At 43.9% G+C, this 14,316-nt stretch overlaps 1 protein-coding gene across 2 annotated transcripts; it reads right to left on the bottom strand.

Annotated features, from left to right (window-relative positions):
- Positions 1 to 231: 231 nt before the first annotated feature.
- On the bottom strand, positions 232 to 12,620 carry LOC118225277 (ceramide synthase 2-like). 2 transcript variants are annotated; one of them, XM_035413451.1, is made up of 11 exons: positions 12,092 to 12,620; positions 10,986 to 11,158; positions 9,397 to 9,514; positions 6,221 to 6,339; positions 5,994 to 6,051; positions 5,669 to 5,719; positions 4,819 to 4,911; positions 3,104 to 3,232; positions 1,979 to 2,085; positions 1,559 to 1,715; positions 232 to 932 (listed from the first exon to the last, which is right to left on the bottom strand). In XM_035413451.1, the coding sequence occupies exons 2-11, from the start codon at positions 11,156 to 11,158 to the stop codon at positions 714 to 716; spliced, it is 1,224 nt and encodes a 407-aa protein (XP_035269342.1). In that variant the 5' UTR covers positions 12,092 to 12,620; the 3' UTR covers positions 232 to 713. The 2 variants fall into 2 exon arrangements, with proteins under 2 accessions (XP_035269342.1, XP_035269343.1); XM_035413452.1 differs by having other exon boundaries at positions 10,986 to 11,246.
- Between the last annotated feature and the right edge of the window lie 1,696 nt (positions 12,621 to 14,316).

Genomic DNA, 14,316 nt, shown 5'->3' on the forward strand with positions numbered 1-14,316 from the left:
GGGGGGGGGGGGGGGGGGGGGGGGGGGGGGGGGTGGGGGGGGGGGGGGGGGTGGGGGGGGGGGGGGGGGTTCCATAAAGAAGATATGAGGTCACAGTTCTAACTGTTGAGATTGCACAGTTGCGTGTTCCAGACAGAAAAATAACAGGCCATGCTCAGGCATTCAAAATAAAGGTAATCTTGATAATGAAGTTCTTAAAGGTGAGGCCTTACAAATAGCTTCGCACGCTTCTCTGCATCTGGTGCAAGGCAGATTAGTTGATTCTGAAGATTACAGCAAATGCAATGCAGGGAACTGTCACACTAGGGCAGAAATAACAGATTCAACTGCCTGATCTATTCACTGCTCAACAGTCATTCAGTACTTTTACACACAGTACATGCATTTCTATGAATATCCCTTTAAAACAAACTGCAGACAAAACAGATTAAGCCTGGGACAAAATATTCACACCAAACAAACATCCCATGTTGTTAAGAGGCAACTGAACAAAAGCATGATCATATGCAGAAGGGCCAAATAAAATAACTCTTAAAGCCACAATTTTTACCTGTACTTCAAAGTAAGCAATTTGAAACAGTAAATGGGGCATGTCATAGAAGTTCTGTATGAGCACGTGTATGGCTCGTATATCACCATGGTATGTAATATTAAGACAGGAATAAGAAAGCATATGTTCTCAGAGTCTGACCTCATAGGGGGAGGGTACGATACTACCTGGCTTTAGGAAGCCTGCTACTTCTATTGCTCCTCTGTTTGGTTAAGTTTTTGAGGACACAGTTGTCAGACAGCGTGGTGAATTTGGAGTTTAGGGCATCTTTTCTTTGCTCCCAGCTGGACTCTTCTTTGTCATCATCTTCATCCTCTTTCTCCTGCTGCTCGTCTTCCTCCTCAAACTCACTCTCCTCGTCACTGCGTTCGTCGCGCTCCACCTGCAGGACGAGAAACTCTTTCACTCTGATGCTTGGTTATGGTGTTGGGAACTATTCAGGACCATTCCTGATGGGTCTGTAAAGACTCTATTCGATTCTATTTATTTTGGATAGCGTTTTTAGCTGCGACCGCAGCTCTATAGCTCTGTCTGTCTGTCTGTCGGTCGGTCGGTTGGTCCACAAAAGTGTCCCACCCTGCAGCGGCCACAGTTTTTGCCCCAGGAGGCTGAAATTTGGCATGGACGTTGGTCATGACTGAAGGTAGAGCTGAGTAACTTTCAAGCCAATTGACCAAGAGGGGGCGTGGTGATGGGTGTGGCCTATCACAAAAAGGCGCATAACTCCCGAATGGATTCACAGATTTGCACAAGATTTTGTGGAAAGGTTGGTTATGAGCCAAAGAAGAGGTCACGTGTTTGTGTGAGGGTGTGTGCATGGATGCATGCACACATGGATGCATGCGCGTGTGCAGTCGCAGCTGTTGCGGATTCGCGCTTGTTTTTCACAGGGAACTGTCACCAAGATTCTTTACAGAGAAACAGAAGGAACGGCTATATCCTGCGATCTGCCTGTTCTGTGCCATGGTTCTTCACAGTTCCTGTGGCTCATGGATTCACTCAGCTCACCTTGCCCATGAAGGCAAATTTGTAGATCATGCGGACGATCAGCCAGGCCCAGAAGATATGGAGTGCCTGGAGTACCAGCAGGAGGGCGTTGAAGACGTAGTAGCCGAAGAAGGGGTCGAACACATCCAGGAACAAGAACAGGGTTGAGTGGATGACTCTAAAAGATCAGAAATGCAAAGAGAAAAAGAAGCACAAAAAACCACACCTTAAAACACTGAAACATTGGGTCATCCTAAGCCTGTAAACATGTAAATTCACCATGCAGGTTTCCTCAGGCTATTTACATACAATAATATACAGTAGTGCTGATGGCCCTGGTGATTAAATTCACATCAGACTATCTGGTGTTAAACACCTATCTGTGTGACCATCTTCCTCACTCACTCTTCCACTGGCACCATTTTGAAGCAAACGTCATACCTGAATGGAAATATCAGCAGACGCGTGACCAGGAAGACTACTGCAAAGGCGACAAACAAGGTGTCACAGGTCTTCCTCCAGCCGGCATAGTTGAACATCTTGGCAGACTGTGGAGAAAGTGCACATGTACAGTGACTGTCCATTCAGATGTCTCAGAGACAGGTCTTCAAGATAAACAACACTGGGCCCGTATTCTTAAGCATTCCAAATGAGCACGATGATGATCCCTAGCAAGATAGCACCCATCCCATTTAGATAAGTGTGGAAGATAAAGATATCCAGTTCTTCAGGTCAGACCGACTGCTATCACTTAGATATATTTACTACAATGTATAGATGTATTTTCCATAATTCAGTTACCATTTCCTGGTAACATACCAAAAGTACAATTTTATTAAACCTGATATAAGGCTGCTATGTGACTAATGTGTGCTATTGCTGTCTGGAGAGGGAGTTCATTTGTGTTAAATTGCATTCTACGCACCAGCATAATCCATCAATGCAGCCCAACTACCAGCCAACATTTCTCGCCTCTGATAAGCAGGCTTCATTTACTGAAGTGTGAACAGAGGTCACAGCATCAGTAAGTCAAAAGACGAACCATGCATATTTCATGTACCCATGGCCATGACAGACAATGATTACTTTGAGATAACATCGGCGAAATACTACACCATTACAAGTAATAGTTCCCGGAATACACTTCCTTGAGAAAAGGAACAGCTAAAGAATTTTTAATACCCTTGCTGAGCAACAGGTTTGAATTGCAAACAAGGGGACTTCAGGCAGAAAGTAATAAACTAATTGTCTAGTGCTGGCAATAATGCTACACTAACTGAAAGCCTGGGATCACCATGACCCATCATAGGTATTCCTTCCAAATAAAACAGACAATTTAATTAATGCACCAAACATGTACACAGGGTTGCTTTCTCCACCATGCTACTGGGAAACCTATTGGCTTTACATTACTATTGGATCACTAACCTGATTTCTTCTGTTAGCATTTTGCTTAGTGGCTCAAAGTCACAGAACAATTATTGGCTATGTCCAAGCGATTTGTCTGAATCCATAAGTGAAAACGTGGTGAAGAGCATGTTGGATAATCTGTAGGCGGAAACATACCTCCATCAGGAAATCTGAGGAGTCGTGAACAAGCATCACAATGGTGCCGACACGCACATAGTTGCAGCTGTAAGATAATCCAATCAGGAAAATGGTGGCAATGTGGTGAATGATCTGCTCTTTAAAATCCTGCAGACAAACAAAATCCCAAGATATCACTCTGTGTGAATAAACCATATATCTAGAAAACATGGTTGTGAATAATGAGGAAATTAAGAAAACCTGCATGTGTATTCAAAATGCATTGGCCTGATTCGTTTTAATGCACATTACAATGGCATATTGAATCTCCATAGTGACCCATTTATTAGAAATAAGGAGAGTTTACTTCCCCAATGAATCTCCACCCCAATGAATTGCAAATAAAAAATATAACGCCTGAAACAAATACTCACACAAACTAATATCCCACGTTAACAGGCAAGTAAACAAACCAATCATATGCCGAAGGGCCACATGAAATCACTCTTGAAAGTCACAATTTTCACGAGCGAAACGAGCCATTTCAGCCAGTGAACGGGCCGCTTTGTAGAGGTCACACTGAAAGAGTGTGAGTTGGAGTGACGATGTGCGGGAGAGCAGGCGCAGGGCTTCAGAGCGAGATGTAGCGTGCAGGATCACGCTATCGGGAGGTCTTTTGTTTTTCCGTGTGCCGAGCTGAGGCAGGCGCAGCACTGCGGCATTGTGGGAGGAGGTGCAGCCTCCTCGGGGACACGGTGTGAAAGATAATGGGGGGTATCTCATTACCAAACATCCCCTTTGGCCACTTACTGCACAAACTAACGATAGTTCAAATTAATGACCACATCCAAACTGATACTTTGAAACTGTTTTCAAAGTCAACAGGGCGACTTTAAATAATTGATAGGACTGAAACTATGAAAGCTAGATTGCACTAAAATGAACAAATAAGGTATTACATTTAAAAAGTGATCAAAGTAACATTTGATCTTGTAAGGTCATTCTTACATACAAAGGCTTGCTTAAATAAGTTAAATTCTGCCAGACTGACCAAGCTAAACAGCTGAATGCCATTTTTATACTGCCAAACTAGCTTAAGACCATGTTCTGTTTAGGGTCCTCAATGGTGTATCATGAAAGCACCAGCCATTGATGCAACAATGCAGCCCATGTTCCAGGAAAAATCCTAGCGTTACTGTTGCCAACTGTTGGCAGAGGTTCCATGGGGTGTTGCAAAACTTCTCTACACCTTAGTCAACTCTTTATGTATGACCATACCACTCTGTATTTTACATTGTACATGCACTATATTAATACGCTGGAGTCATATGTTTAACAAACAATGAAAAAGGAACACATGCATGTGATGTGATGACCTTTTACAAATGATCTTTTAAAAAATTGTAGATCCATTCCATTAAGCAAATGTCCTCCACTAATGTCCTCCATACGAGGTGTGTTAGCATGTGCAGTCTCTGAAATGAGTGCAATCAGCAGGTACTTATTATTTAGCCATAGGTCGCATAAGGCGCCCAACTGAAGACTCAGAAGACCCACGTCATGCAAAATGTATTATTCCGTCTGTTTCCAGTGTGGAACTGAAGACCAACAGATGTAACATAAACATACAAACTTTGACGTTTGACCTGGGTGTGGGTGCAAACATATTTAGCTGGGTTGTGACGGTAAAGCTATGGAGAGGCAGGATATATTTCAATGTGGGAAGCAGCTTGGCACAGGTTGGTGAGACTTACTTTTCGCTTGACGTCCACAGAAATGCAGAGCACCAGGGACCAGTAGAAGCCCAGCTCCAAAGTGTAGTACCAGTACTGAGCCTCAGTAATAGCCTGTGGAGACCAGGAGAGACAAACGTGTACCAGTGGTAAACTGCAAGCCCTCCTAGACAGGAAGGGGTTTACAGGAAGGTTATCTGTGCTGGAGCAGATAAACCACAAGACTATCACCAATGCCCAGGTCTCACTGGATATCCACCCTTCCTGGGAGGGTACGCTACCTGCAGCCCATGCACTGCGGTGCTCAGGAGAAACACACTTGGGAGCACACCTTTCAGAAGGAGGAGATGTTTTCTAACATACAACAACTCAGTATTTCGCACAGCCTGAGCGCATGACTCTGATCAACAAGGGTGTAAAAATCTTGTTAGGTGTAGCTTTAAGTACAAAGCATCTCCCGACAGTTACAGTGGGAGTACTCGTCTCATGGCCAGGCACAGAGGAAATTTGCCCTTCAGCTGAAAAATGACATCTCCAGGTTTCAGACGTGAAATGTACACCTCGCAGAGCTCAGCAGAATACAATAGAGGGAAATTTGCAGAGCCATTCAATCACACAAATTCTTATCCTTTTGACTGAAAAGGGGGAAATCACCAAAGCCAACAAAAGTAATGTCAACAGCAAACAGAAATCCGACTGAGAATGTTTTGAAATATTTGCTGCTATTTTGAGTGAACACCAGTCCTTTTAAATAACACTACAAAGGTCAGAGAAACAGTGAGACAGTGGCCAAATAATGCATCCATAAGGATGTGAACTGTTCAGCCCATTTTGTCTGGTTGTTCACCAAGAGCCAGGAGTGTATACTCACTTGGTAGGGGTATCCATTCCAACACTCTTTAGAATCCCAGAACCAGGGTTTCTGTAGAGCAGAAGAAAAAAGTCAGAGGTCACACAGGACTTTAGACTTGGAGAGACAGGGAGGCAGACAAGGAAAGCTCACATTAACAGTAACTGAACCATCAAGTACCTGTAATTAATAACTGTAACATCCTGTTCTAGATTGCATATCCAAGATATTCAGGGATATTTTTCGTAATTACTACTGCGTGAATGATTTGAAAGGTACCTGGTTCAACTGCAGACCATAACCACAGTTATAAATGGCTAAATGAAAGTCAGCTTCAAATACTTACATCAATCAGAGATGCAAGACCAGCCAAGAAAGCAACGAGGTAGAAGACAAACCTCCAGCTGTAAAACCAAAAGAGTATGGTTTTGGGGAATGCATTTCAGCTACTTCAAATGATTTGACTGAAACTGACTACAATTGAGGGCAATTTTTCATGTCAAAAGACCATCACTTTCGACAGCATGTAATCATCTTTACTGAGGCCAGAAAAAACAGCAGATTCCAACTCACCAGGCCTCGCAGAACTTCTTGGTGTTGCGAGGCCTGTCCTGGTTTCTGCGTTGACGGAACCAGGTCTCAACCTGTCTAGGAGTGATGTCACACTGCTGGGCCAAGGTTATGATCTCACTCTAAACACAGAAGAAGGTAGCAGCATAAGACTCATCTTCACACCCTCCATGCAAGTGAGTTCTCCTTCAACACCCTCCCCAAAGCTCAACACAAATGCCGGTTTTTCACAATAATATGGCCTCATCAACTGACTGAGCTCCATTGACACCCAGGCAAGTCATCAAGGGCCAAAGCCTGCCAATTAATGATGATTCACAAGCCCGACCCAACCCTTTTGGCAATAAGGTTACATAGCCTGCAATTTGGTCGAAATCTGCCACACCATATGACCACACCTCAGTCCTGGGATAGGTGGATCACTCCATATTAATGCCCATAATTTGGATGAGATGTTGGATGTCCAAGTGTCCACATAACTCTGGCCATGTAGGGTACGTGTCTCTACCTCCTGTAACAGAACACAGAATAATTAGATCCGAACAGATGTGATGAGTTTTGGCAGAGTGAGAAAGGGAAACTAACCACAATGAGTTTGGCACAATGCATATTGATAACAATGAAGATGTGCCACCATTCCTTATCTGACCATATTGTTATATCAAGTCAAATAGCAAAGCTCTCCTCTTATCCCCCATCTTAACATCAAGGATCACAGCATCAATTAGCCAGCAGCATCCTGTCCCCTTGCTGTTCTGTTGTTGTACAGCATAATTTCTCTTGGTGACCCAAGCAATAGGAAAAAAGAGATGCCTGTATGCTGTATGCAGCACTCCCACAAGTTTACTGCTGGCAAACAACATTTCAACCTGCAGCAATCTTCTATGGGTATAGTAGCAGTTACAGTATCAGCGTGAGAAGTTGTTTTACACTGTTAAACTTGCAGAGGGGCATTTAATGAGTGTCTGGTTAGGGTTATAAGTCCAATACATACCCTAGGCACCTGTGTAGTGTTTCAGATGTGTGCACACCACCTCTCTTTCGAATAAGCAAGGCCCAGTGTTGCACGTTAATTGTAGAAATAGACCTGCAACACTGGGCCTCAACATTGTTTAACATTATGAAATTATCACTTAACCCAGTAGCCTTACACTATCTTTCTCTTCAATTCCCCTATCTTGGTGTAACATACACTGTCCCCTCCCCTTCTTGAGACACAGGGCTCAGGTTTTTATCAGGTGTGTTCACCAGCCATGTGATAGTTAATTACCCTAAAAGCCTTTGTACAGTATTGGTAAAAAAGCAGTGCAACCTGTGCTTACAGTACGCCTGTTGGATTGTCGAGGCGCCTGATCTCAAATACTCTAGTAGAAATCATTTCTGTGTTCAAGGCACAGAACGTTTAATTAATATAATTACATTGCACCCGCTTAGCAGCAGACGCTTCAGCCCAGACTGACGTACCATGTGAGATAAGCACAAAAGCATTCACCTCTTTAACATGAGCAATAGTGTCTGACCTGGCGAACAACATTCCCAGACCAGCCCAGGGCTCCCAATTCAGGAGCAATAGCTCCTGAAAATGCATGTGTGCTAACTGGAAACATAATTTAGGAGTGCATCTACTAACAGGGGTGCATTAGTGGGCCCATGAATTTTTCAACTTAGGAGCATATGTGCTCCTTGGAAAAATATTAGCATTCAGCCCTGTAGCCAGTATGGACATATTGTCACTAAAACACTAGCACAAAGAAGAGAGCCTAAAATCATAACTTGACTTAGTACAAAAGGTGGGAGCGCTCGATGGTGCGCACGCTGTCTGAAGAGGCGGGTCTTCAGTCCGCGTCGGAGGAAGGCTAGCGATTCTACAGTCATGATCAGCACACCAAGTTCCCCCCCCCCCCCCCCCACCACTGAGGCCTCGTGCCTGGGAGGATAACTGCACACACCCCTGGACAAGAGCACCTGGCAACCTCACGAATAATGTATAATAAGTGCCTGAGAAGCCAGTGTCTAGTCAGCCCTGTGAGTGGAAAACATACACCAGAGGAACAATGACTGAGAAAGAGCACCTGCAGGCGTGAGATTTGCAAATGGTCCAGGAAATGAGCTGAGCATATACACAGAGATATGGGGCCCCTCCCCTCCTATAAATGAAAACATGCACACATGTCCTTCCTGGTCCCAAACACAGCTACAAGCTCAACAGTCTCACTTGCACAATTAATAGTGCCGCAGGTCCCTGCTCCCCAAACGCCCCCCCCCAAACAAAAACAACAAGAATGAATAGTGCACCTGCACATGAAAATTTGGCGGCTAGAAAGATGCAGACAGGGAGACGACACACCCATTTAGGGCCAGACGCACGCCTGCCTGCACATGCAAGCCCTGAGCACAACAGGTAATTCCACCCCAGCAAATCAAATGGGTGGAATCGTTTCCACGTGAGTTCGGTTACAGCACATTTACGGCTTTAAAATAGCCGTGCAAAGGCACATTACCATCATACCATGGCCCTTAGCACAGGAGTATCCCTAACGCACCTGGCATCATTCAAGTCATATTTTTATGGAAAAATTTCCCCATTCTAATAAATTCCTTCATGCAACCCAAGCACAAAAAAACAGGCCTTTGACAGAATGATAACTACTGATTGTCCAGCAGTGTCCTGTGGCTGAGCTTCTGTTTTAAGGTATATTATAGTGTCTATATGGTGAAACGTGCCATTTGGACACTTTTCACAATGCAACTTTCACAAAAAAAAACATACAACACCCATGTGAGTTATGAGACTTAGTTGTCATTTTATTATTTGCTGTCACATAATTTTCACCCCAAGTGACTAATAACAATCCCAACCCAACACCCAAACAAACTGGTTTCAGCCTTACAGGGTGACTGTCTCCTTGTAAGATTCCGTTAATTTCTCTAATCTGAGCGATGGCGGTTCACGTTTTTGCATTTATTTCAAATCTGAACTAATTTTCCTGACTAAATACAGAATCCATATTGTACACTGCCTAACCACATAGCAACCCCCCCGGGCTGTAAACCCATTGTGAAGCTGAACCAGCTGCAGGTGAAGTAGAAGACAGGTGTATCTTCACGTGGAACTGTTGCATCCTGTGAGCTGGGATTAGTCACACAAAATCTGAGGTTCACTGGATGGGGACACTCACCTTAGAAGGCTGGCGGCTGCTCTGGGTGTAAAAGGCCTCCAGCTTTGGGACAGGTGCAGCTCGAGCCTGAATTCGATCCCGTACGCCCAGCTGTCTGCTTAAGGGGAGAGCCACTGCCCTGATGGTATTGGTGTGGGTGGAAGGGTGGGGATGGGGAGAGAATTCATTAACCATTTTAATGAATACTGAATATCTGCACATTTACTAATTTATTAGTGATACCTTCTTAATTATTCAGTTTTGAAGGCCCTTGGCACTGGAGCACAAAACAGCCTCTCCAGACAGAGAAACTCAGCACTGAGACTGTGAGACACATAAGGAAACTGTGGCAACACCATCCAAGGACAGTGTGTAAGTGTGTGTCTGTAAGTGTGTGTGTGTGTACATGTGTGTGTGCGTGTGTGCATGTGTGTGTTTGTGAGTGCATATGTGTGTGTGTGTGTGTATGTGTGCATGTTTGCATGCATGTGTGTGTGCATGTCTGATGTGGCAGTCACCTGGAAAGGCAGTAGTTGATGTGGGAAGTGCATCAGTGGGACATGAGAAGGTCAGGGAGGATTTGCATTCAGGTTCAGGGATCTCCAATTACAGAAGCTTGACAGTGCTACAGAGGCCCCACCCAGCTGCCTGCCAATCACCTGACAGCACAGCTTCCCCTCCACCTCTACGATGTTACCCTACAAATGACATCACAAGCATCCTGGCCATACCACCCCCCCCCCCCCCCCCCCCCCCCCCAATAGCCCTGACAGTGTCCCTATGAAACCCCATACAGGGGCAGACACACTGGCTTGATGGCACTTGCAACAGTGTGGCTTAATGGTTAAGGATGCTGCTTCTGTACCCCCAAGCAGCACATTTAGCATCAAAGGCTTCAGCAAATATCCAGCTGGGGTGTAAGTAAAATGAATGTGATCAGTTGAAGTTGCTGTGGATTGCTGATGGTGTTTGCTACAAGGCTAAAATGTAAAAAGAAAGAAAAAAAAAACGGCAGCACTACACATTTCCTCTTCTGAATTCTCTTCGATCAGCCCTGCCCAGGTTCCTGTCCTTCCGAGGAAGGACATGATCAGGAAATGCAAAAATTTGTGCAAAAATACCCCACCCGTACCTCCTCACCAGTACTTCTCAGCTTCCCTTCACCTGTTCTCACCAGTGGTGGAATGAACTCCCCATTCCTGTACAAACCCCTCAGTCACTACCTATCTTCTGTCGTAGTCTGAAGACACATCTCTAACTAACATTAACACTATACTTCTCTGCGGGGCTATCCACAATCAAGTAGCACTTTCATGTAACGCTTGCATGTTCTATCTTGATCTACCAGTACTTTCATGTAGCACTTGTGTCTTGATCTTGATGTTGTAGTTCTTTGTCATGTCTCTTGTAAACATGCTTCACTTCCAGCTTAAGACTTAATCTAGAGACTTAGCCATCCGCACTATGTACATCACCAGGGCAGAGATAACGTCAGCCGATCCCCCAGGAAACCGCAAGCGTGGTGCGCATCTAACGGAGATCTACCCGCCACAAAACTGTCTGGTGACACACCCCTGGAAACGCGGCTGGATCAATTCCCCAACACTCACCTCTCGAAGACGTAACGGAGAGCAATGAATCCCAGCGCCACGGGCAGGGTGACCAAAAGATCGCGGGGCAGAGGATACTGCGAGTCCTTGCTGCTTTCTATGTCCTTCCAGGTGATTCCAGGGGGTAACCAGTACTCTTGTCGCCATAGCCACTGATCCATCAGTGCCTCCATCTTACGGGGGCAAAGTAATAATTAGCCGAGAGACTGCCAAGGTGATACCAGGAATGGCGATATTTAACCCTCTGACTCACTTGGGGACCTGCAAGGATGTGCCAAAATATGTGATATAAAGCCTTTGTGTGTGAGAACATGAACTTGGAACATTCCACCCGCGTAGTTTTTCGCGCCGAGAGTAAGGGATCAGGTTAAGCCACAATCAAGTCCGACATTGCTTGGCCCAATGGTAGATTAAAAAATAGCCCCCCCACCCCCCTGACATACCGATTCAAATGTTGCGTGACATACTGAATGCACTTAATAGCTGGGTATATATCCGTTGACAGTATGACGTCATGTGAACAAACACCCTATAATGTAGACGCGAAAATATAGGCTAGGTGTTTAAAAAAAAAAATCAGAAGATGTGATGAAAACAAATATTTTGGAGCAACAAAAACACATATATCTCATCGTCCTGAATAAAATATCTCATTTTTGAGGGGTATAGGCTTGGAATATACAAAACTCTGTTACACTCTATTAGTAAGAAAACGTTACATTCTAAAACAGAAAAATCTAGTACCTCCTGCCAAACCCCAAATATAACGCATATTAATTCTCGTGTTCCAGTGATCTATTGGTGTTCCAATTAATTGGTTTATTGACAATCCCCTATAAGAAATGACGTGGGCAACCAGTCAAACAAATTACATCAATTTTCACGCGTGGAGAGCGTGTCATATATGCCCATTCAAATCCGCGACGCATATATCACTCGGAGAGCGAAAACAGATATAAAATCCATCGAGGACATCAACTTTGCACGCCTTCATTACAAATTGAGCCGTTACGCAGCCTAGAGTAGGCTATTGAAATCTGATGTAATTTTTATTATTTAGCAAGTAGGCTATACACAAATATGTGAACGAGTAGCCTAATATTTACCTGTTTGTTCTCCAATTACGGAAACGGCGACGGTACAGTGTTAAGTGGTACAGTCAGCAACTGAGGAAGGCTGGTGATGTCTTTGAATCGGTTACTGCGTCTTCGTACTGATACAGTGACAGCCCCGTGTTGTTGCGCACACCTACGCTCACTGTCCCTTGTTACTCGCTGAACATTGCCGTTCTTCTCAGCTAAGAAAACTGCTGTTAAAAGATAGTAGCATAAATGTATTAATATACCTAAAGACAAATGCGTTGCTTTTTTATTTTGACAAATGATATAAAATCGCCGTAGTATACGCTACGTACGAGTCTTATACCAGACTACGTTTATATATTGTACGGTTAGTTTAACATCTTCAATTACAAAGTAATTTAGGAAAGAGAAACGCTATTTGTACGCGTTTGTAACAGTCCTATTGCGTTCCGTTAAGAATTTTCCTATTTAATTCGGTAAAAATATAAAGCCATAGTCTACATTTGAATAAAAAACCTGCGACCGCCGACTATTTAGGAAGAAGCGCCCTCTACCGCGCGTTCATGACATAGTTCTAAAAGCATAGAATAATACTATGAACGCGGTTACACGTTGCACGCATACAGTTGCAAATTTAATATTTCCAAAAAAAGTGGTCAAGATGTTCTGAATTCAACCCCGAGACGTCAATTTTAGTTTCCATTCCAAGATTCTTTATATCTTTACTGAGCCATAGATTTGTCTGACCGCTGGCCTCATACCCTTTTTTGGTCAATCAGTACAGGAAGATGACCACTGTTATATAAAACTATTCAAACCACCATATCACAACCTGGGTTGGGTCAAGTTAAGACGAGTTAAACTCACGTCAATTCTCATAGACTCCAGTGAACCACCAAGTTCAGTAGTATTATCCGCTGCTTTCCCTTGAAATAGAAGTTATAGTAATTTGAGAGAATTTAAAGTATCCGTAATATGAGAACAGAGATGCCTGAAGCACTAGCGTAGCCAGAAAAAAGACTGTGGGTGTGCATCAGAAAAAACTGGGTGTGGCACATCTAATATTCTCTACAACACAGAGTAGGCTAGACTGATGAGAACCTACACAAAAATATAACCATCCATTTCTCTCCATATAGGCTTGCCTACAACATAGCCATAACACAGTATAAAAAGTGCTTTAGTCATTGTACAGTCCATTCTTTGATTATTACTTTAAACGTCACAGTGCAATCATTCTTTACATAGGCTTATCAAATAAAACAAAATAGGCCTACAATAGAATAGATAACAACTAGGCAAGACTAGAATCTACACAGCATCCCCCCAAATGACATTTACATGAAACTTTATTGGGACACAGCCTACCTGTGCAAGCTGACAGCTTGAAGGGCAAGACGGCGTGGCTTGGCCTTAAATGATTCAATTATTTAATTAGACTCTGTAAGTTCCCTTTCAAACGTCAGCAACGAGAGACTATTTAGTCTTCCTGTGGGCATGGCTGCTTTGCTGCTGGATTTGATCCTGTTTACTGCCGAGAACAGGCGCTCCACGGAACAGCTTGTAACAGGATGAAATAAACTGTTAATGTTGGGGAATACGTCTTCATCTAAGACGTCAATTAGGGACGGGTATGAGTGACCCCCATTCACATTTCGTTTGATCAGTTGCCCAAATACTGTTAGTTCAGGCCCTTCCATTCCAAGTCCATAATGTTTGCTTGGAGCCCGTAGTATTTCCATCTGGCCAAACGAGTCTGACGCGGGCAGCAGGGAGGCAGCAGCCTTCATTACTCCATAGGAGTCGCACTGAAAACGGTTGTTCAGTTCCATAAGCTGTCTGTCAAGAATCGAAATCCACAATGAATGCAAATCCAAGTCACTCCTAATGGGAGCAGACCTTCCCAATGTAGAGGTCACATGCAAATTGGCAAACCTGGAAGGCAATTTCCTGTTACGGGCGCCCGCAACGTCCCAGTTCTGCACATCATTTTTCTTCATGACGTCATCAGTAAGCCCGATTATTCTCTCAAATTCCCCATCCGAGTTATTCCTAAATTTAGCAAAAGTTTCTTTGAGGCCTTCAATCATGTGGATGCAATCAGTAACCGAAACAGATGAGGACTGTAGGCCTTTTGCTGCAAAATCACTGGCACTGAACAGCTTAGAAAATGCCACAAGGAGAAAGATGAATCTCTTGGTCTGTATTTGTTGCAAGAGAGACTCGGTGTCTACTTTGGTCTGGCCAGA

The sequence above is a fragment of the Anguilla anguilla genome, chromosome 4 (assembly GCF_013347855.1).
Source record: "Anguilla anguilla isolate fAngAng1 chromosome 4, fAngAng1.pri, whole genome shotgun sequence".
Taxonomy (NCBI): Eukaryota; Metazoa; Chordata; class Actinopteri; order Anguilliformes; family Anguillidae; genus Anguilla; species Anguilla anguilla.